The 6,774-nt window shown below is 34.2% G+C and overlaps 1 protein-coding gene across 19 annotated transcripts in view; it reads left to right on the top strand.

Annotated features, from left to right (window-relative positions):
- Nucleotides 1–2,913, top strand: part of LOC107643578 (coiled-coil domain-containing protein SCD2-like) — an 8,355-nt gene extending 5,442 nt beyond the window's left edge. For 13 of the 19 annotated variants that reach the window (XM_021123774.1, XM_016347264.2, XM_021123775.1 and 10 more), the window contains one exon: nucleotides 447–1,338. In XM_021123774.1, coding sequence (XP_020979433.1) covers nucleotides 447–690 — 244 coding nt within the window. In that variant the 3' untranslated portion in view covers nucleotides 691–1,338. The other 6 variants (XR_002362909.1, XR_002362908.1, XR_002362910.1 and 3 more) reach the window with 6 other exon arrangements.

The following is a 6,774-nucleotide window of genomic DNA, read 5'->3' as shown; positions in this document are numbered from 1 at the left end:
CCAAAATATAAAAAAAAATATTTAATAACTCACATAAAAAGCCATCTATTTACTAAAAACACATTTGATACCATGTAAAAAAAATTAAACATCCATTTAATTGAAAAAAAAATAAAAAACTAATACAAAAAACATGAACGCACCCTAAAAATATCGAAATCTAAAAAAGAAACGGAAAAGAGGAATGCATCCTGAAAAAAAATCAGAAAATTCAGAAAAACAGTTACAAAAATCATTAAAAAACAAGGAATGCATCCTGAAAAAAAAAATAATCACAAAACCTAAAAAAGAAGCGTCCAATAACTCACATAAAAAAATATGAAAAAAACATATGTAAAATTCTACAAAAGAAACATCCATTTACTTAGAAAGAAACATTAAAAAAACAGTTAAAAATTTAAAAAAGAAAAAAACACATTAATACAGGGCGTTGCGGTGGTCAGCAGTCGTGTGAATCGCGAGGGAAAGGAGGGTGATGAGGTGGTATGCGTCGTGCGAATCGCGAGGAAAAGGAAGTGCGTCGGTAGAAAATTGGCGGGGATGCGCGACGCGAGGAGAGAGCTGCGGTGGTTGGCTAAGCGGAACGGCGCAAGGGAGGGAGCTGCAGTGGGCAGAGGCGCCACACGTTGGGACAGAAGGAGTTGTGGCGTTCGGTGCGGCTGCGCAACGCAAGGAGGGGAGCCACGGTAGCTGGAAGCACTGCACGTCGCGACAACGGAGAGGACCCGACCACTGTGAATAATTAAACGGAAAATCAACCGTTAGATTCTTTTATCAGAAGTTCTGATATCAGGTCCTAAAAAATAGTTAAACTATAGATATATAAGCGTATAGATCGTTATATATCTTGGAGCTTTGATGATTGAATATGCATACTTGTAAGCTTGATTAATATACTCGTCAAGTTTAATTTATTTGGAATATATTTCTATCCCATGCATTCTCTAATCTGAAAAATAATATTCTCTGTAGTCTGTGTGAATTTACCAAATAAAATATCATGTGATAATAGGTGATGACTGATAAAGTTCTTCGAACCTTGTGATATAGAGTAGTTTTCTATGAATTAGTTTAAATGAATTAAGATTAAAAAAAAATTTGTGATGCCTTCTAAATTCTTGTCGAATCTATTTAAGCATGACCAATTTTTAGTAATAAAAAAGAAATGATAAATAAATCTTATTTTTTTTTATGTTTGTGTTAAACAACTTAATTGTAGGAACCGTAATAATAACCTAAAATTAAATAGAAAAATAAGAACCGAAATGTCTACCCTAATAATTCGTTGTTTTCAATAAACACATAAGTCCAAGACTTTGTGACTCTCTGTAGTTGCTATCTCCAGGTGGTGTGATTGTAACAGTCCATGTGCGCTAAGACCCCCCTAATGATATGCTCTTACAAACAAACTTATAGCACGCCCAACACTTCATTCATGCTCCTCCTGCTGCCACCCTATACCATAGCCATCACTTGCACCACCATTTAGAAACTATTTCAGTATCCAAAAATAGTGAGTGAGGTGTTTATATATTCTGTTTGTGTCTATATATCATTATATTGGCATTTCTCTTAAAATTAGAAATCTAACTAGTATTATTCAAAGGTGAAAAAAAGTTGAACATAGAAATAAGAGTACATGGACGAAAATTCAGAGGTGATACAATAATATAGAAAATGATAAATAGCTTCTTGAGCTTTTTGATCCGTAGATATTTAAGTCTTCGAGAATTTGAAAATACATATAACTCCTTGACCTTTTTAAAATATGGACATATTGATCCTTTTTGTTCATTTGGGTTTATCAAATTCAACGGAAAAATCAAACGTAACTCCCATTGTACTGACCTAGTTGATATAGATGCACACGTAAGAGAGTTTTTAAAATTAGAAAAATTAGACTTAGGGGTTGATATGTCCAAATTTTGATAAAGTCAGGAACTTAAATATTTTTTAAATCCTCAAGGACTTAAATGTCCGCCGACCAAAAAGTGAGTCATTGATTTGTCCTTTTCACTATCAAATTATATTCCATATATACAAAAAATCAGCTATTAAATTAAGAGTAAAGCGATAAATAAATCTTTGAGAATTTATATTTCAGACAGATTAATCCTTAAAGAAAAAAGTACCAATAAAGTTTTTAAGATAACAAACATGGGTAAGTTACTTCAAATTAAGACGTTCATAGAGACTAATTTAAAAGTAGTGTGTTCACATCTGCTCACTAAAAAAGAAAAACGTTGAATATTATTGGATTTAGCATCGCTGAGTAGCAGCGTCTTTCCGATGGATTTACCTACGGTTTAGGCGTGGAATTCGTAGTGTCAAAATATTATCAGTATATTCTCATTTCTGATAGTAAATTCACCGGTAATAATTAGAGGAAAAACGGGAGAAATTGGTGCGAAGTTTAGGGACGAATTTACCGTCGAAAAATTCCGACGATAAATCTACTTAGTGGAACACTGCGTTTTGATATCCCGCAACATGTTACCGTCAAATTTATGCGCCGGTAAATTCGACGGTAATTGTGTCCTAAATTCGAATCATGAACCCTCTTTCTCCTCATTTGAATTTCTCTCTCTCTCTTTAAGCCTCTCACCTCCCACTCTCTCTCTACCCCTCTCATCTCTCTGACAGCCTCCTCCGACACCGGCTAGCAGCCTCCTCTTCGTCGGTACTATTCATCACGGTTACTGCTGTCAGATTCTGCTGCTGTCGAATTCTGCCGTTGCTGTTGCCGCCGCTTCTGCTGCCCTATTCTTTTTGGCGTTGGTGCTCAGGTAATGCTTCTAAACTTTCCTTTTGTGTTTGTTATTTTGGTTCTAATTTGTTATTATAATTGTGTTTGTTATTTGATTCTGATTTGTTATTATAAGTTTGAATCTGATTTATTATTATAATTTTGTGTTCGTTATTTGATTCTGATTTGTTATTATAGTTCTAATTTGTTATTATACTTTTGTGTTTGTTATTTTGGTTCTGATTTACAATTATAATTGTGTTCGTTATTTGATTCTGATTTTGTTTTGATAAATTTGATTTTGATTTGTTATCATAATTTTGTGTTCATTACTTGATCTTGATTTGTTATTATAAGTTATTATAATTTTGGTTCTGATTTATTATTATAGTTTTATGTTCGTTATTTTGATTCTGATTTGTTATTATAATTGTGTTCTTTTATTTGATTCTGATTTGTTATTATAAGTTTGGTTTTGATTTGTTATCATAATTTTGTGTTCGTTATTTGATTTTGATTTTTGTTTTTATTCTAATTAAAACATGTTTTGAGGTGTTGTTGATTAGGTTATTGGTTTGATTATGAACAAATTAACACACTTAATTAGTTAGAAACTCAACTAATTAGTTAATTGATTAGGTTATTTTGGATATATTATAGTAGATTGTAAGTTTTAATTCATGATTAAAGTTTGTTGGATTTGTGTGAACCGTAAAGGTGGATATATATATATATATATATATATATATATATATATATATATAAAAAGGGTCTACCAAGAATAATAGAGGATTTTACATCCTCTTCCATGTCTAATATAACAAAATTAGCAGGAAAAATTAAATGGTCCTACTTTCACAAGTAAATCCTCAACAACACCCACAGGTAATTTAATAGAAAGATCAACAAGTTGAAGAGAAATACGAGTGGGTTTTACCTCCTCAATTTGAAGTTTTTTCATCACTGAAAGTGGCATGAGATTGATGCTAGCTCCAAGGTCACATAAAGCTCTCTGAATGGTGACATCTCCAATGGTGCAAGGAATCACAAAGCTCCCTGGATCCTGCATTTTCTCAGGAAGGTTATGTTGAATAATAGCACTGCATTCCTTGGTTAATACCACTTTTTCTTGTTCCTTCCAATTCCTCTTGTTATTTAACAATTCTTTCATGAATTTAGCATAAAGAGGCATTTGCTCAAGAGCCTCTGTAAAAGGAATATTGATTTGCAGCTTCTTGAAGACTTCTAAAAATTTAGAAAATTGCTTGTCTTTGGAAGCCTTCTGAAGCCTCTGAGGATATGACATTTTTGGTTTGTATTCAGGAGCCTTTGGCAGTGTAGGATATGTGTCAAGAAAATCTGGAAATGGGTTGTCTGCACGTTTTGGAGGGGCGTGCTCTACTTTTTTCTTCTTCTCCTCTGGAGCTTCCTTTACAACTAGCTCTTCATTGACCTTGGTCTCAGAACCAGCTACTTTACCACTTCTCAATTGAATAGCCTTGCAATCTTCTCTTGGGTTCACCACTGTATCACCAGGAAATGTATTTGAAGACCTCTCAGGTAATTGCTTGCTCAGTTGGCCCATTTGCACCTCCAAGTTTCTAATAGAAGCTCTGGTTTCCTGCATAAAACTCCTCATCATCTCCCAATTAGAATCTTCTTAGGATTTAGAATTTGTCTGCTGAGGTGGTTGTTGTTGATGAGACTGAAATTGGCGATTATTGTGATTGTTCTGTTGTAAACTGCCCTGAGAATTATTGTTGAAATTCTGAGATCTCTGAGGTTAGTCTCTCCACCCAAAATTTGGGTGATTTCTCCATCCTTGATTATACGTCTTAGAGTACGGATCATTGTTGGGATTTCTAGGACCACTTTTCATGTAATTGACCTGTTCAGAAGAGGGTTGAGCATAATCATAATTATCATTTTACACAAAATTACCTGTCATGTCATAAGGGACCTCTTGAGGTGCAGTCTGAGTATTGACAGCTGAAACTTGCATTCCACTAATCTGTTGAGTAAGTAGACTTATTTGCTGAGACATAAGCTTGTTCTGAGCAAGAAGAGCATTAACAGCTTCCATTTCTAACACGCCTCTCTTCTGAGAGGTCTCAGAGTGCTAAGGATTTCTGTTGGAGGAATATAAGTATTGGTTGTTAGCAACCAACTCAATAAGCTCAATAGTCTCCTCTGGTGTCTTCTTCATGTGCAAAGAACCACCCGCAGAATTATCCAAGCGCATCTTGGACATTTCACATAAGCCCTCATAAAAGATATCCAGCTGAGTCCATCTAGAGAACATGTCCGAAGGGCATTGCCTAGTAAGTAGCTTAAATCTCTCCCAAGCTTCATAAAGGGTCTCACCCTCTTTTTGTCTGAAAGTCTGAACCTCCCCCTTAGCTTAGTAAGTTTTTGAGGTGGGAAAAATTTAGTCAGAAATCCAGTGACAACCTTGTCCCAAGTTTCCTGACTCTCCTTGGGTTGAGAATCTAACCACATTTTTGCTCTATCCTTCATAGCAAACGAAAAGAGCATGAGTCTGTATACCTCAGGATTTACTCCATTGGTCTTCACAGTATCATAAATCTACAGAAAATCAGAAATAAATTGATTCAGATCTTCCTGAGGAAGTCTATGATACTGGCAATTTTGTTGCATAAGAGTGATAAGCTGAGGCTTCAACTCAAAGTTGTTTGCAGCTATAGGAGGCACCACAATGCTTTTTCCATAAAGATCTGCAGTAGGAGCAGTGTAAGAGCCAAGCACTCATCTAGGTTGCTCATTCTCAACTGGATTTGCCACATTGGCATTAACAACATTATTATTATGATCCATAGTGGATTCTGCAGCCTTGTAAAGTCTTACTTGTTGCAAACGCCGCCTCAAAGTCCTTTCAGGTTCAGGATCAAAATCTAACAGAGGTTCCTTGTCCTTGTTCCTGCTCATAAACAGACAGAGGACAAGAAAAAGATGGAACTCTCTACGTCAGAGTGTAGAGAATTCCTAGCGAAGTAACCTGTGTAAAATAATAAATTAAAAATACTTACTACTCAATAAATAAAAAAATTCTAAGATTTAAAGAAAAAATTAAATAGAGAAATTAAAACAAAATTAACTAGGTAACACCAAACTTAATTTCAGAAACTAAAAACAAAATTTATTAGTACTAATGTAAATATATATAATTTTTTTTATTTTATATTTATTAATTAATAAAAGAAAAAATGAAAGAAAACCTCCCCTGTTTCGTTTTCTTTCTTTTTTCTTTTATTGTTTAATAAATATAAAACAATATATATATTGAAAATAATAAAGCAACAATTATGTAAAATTAAAACTAAAGTGCCTAATCTAAGCAATCAAACAATTAGTAGTTGTTAATCACTATCAATCCCCGGCAACGACGCCAAAAACTTGGTGCAAAATTTATAACCACAAACTAACCGGCAAGTGCACCGGGTCGTACCAAGTAATACCTCAGGTGAGTGAGGGTCGATCCCACAAGGATTGATGGATCAAGCAACAATGGTTGAGTGATTGGCTTAGTCAGACAAACAAAAAAGAGTGTTTTGGTATTCAAAAGCATTAAACAGTAATTCAGAAATTAAAACAGCAAGCAGTAAATTGATGAGAATAATATGTGGAGAAACAGTTAAGGCTTCAGAGATATCTATTTTCCGGATTGACTTTTCTTACTAACTATTTTAATCATGCAAGATTCAATTCATGCCAAACTATATATGACTAATCCCTAATTCCTTAGACCTTCTTAGTCTACTCTAACTTTCATCAACCGCCAATTCCTTGGTCACTTAATTCCAATTAGAGGATGAAGTTCAATTCTAGTTTATGTGCCACAGAAACTCTAATTACCCAAATATAAAAGGATTATATGTCACGTATCCCGTTAAGTCTAGATAATTAGAAGTTTAGGAGAAATTGTTTTCAAGCTGTTGTTCAGGTAAAGAGCTTTTCCAAGTTATACAAGAACTCAATTAGAACAAGGGTCATACTTCCGTTCCACCCAA

This window comes from Arachis ipaensis, chromosome B05, assembly GCF_000816755.2.
Source record: "Arachis ipaensis cultivar K30076 chromosome B05, Araip1.1, whole genome shotgun sequence".
Classification (NCBI taxonomy): domain Eukaryota; kingdom Viridiplantae; phylum Streptophyta; class Magnoliopsida; order Fabales; family Fabaceae; genus Arachis; species Arachis ipaensis.
Note: the sequence above shows the minus strand (reverse complement) of the source record. Positions and strands in the feature narration are given on the sequence as shown.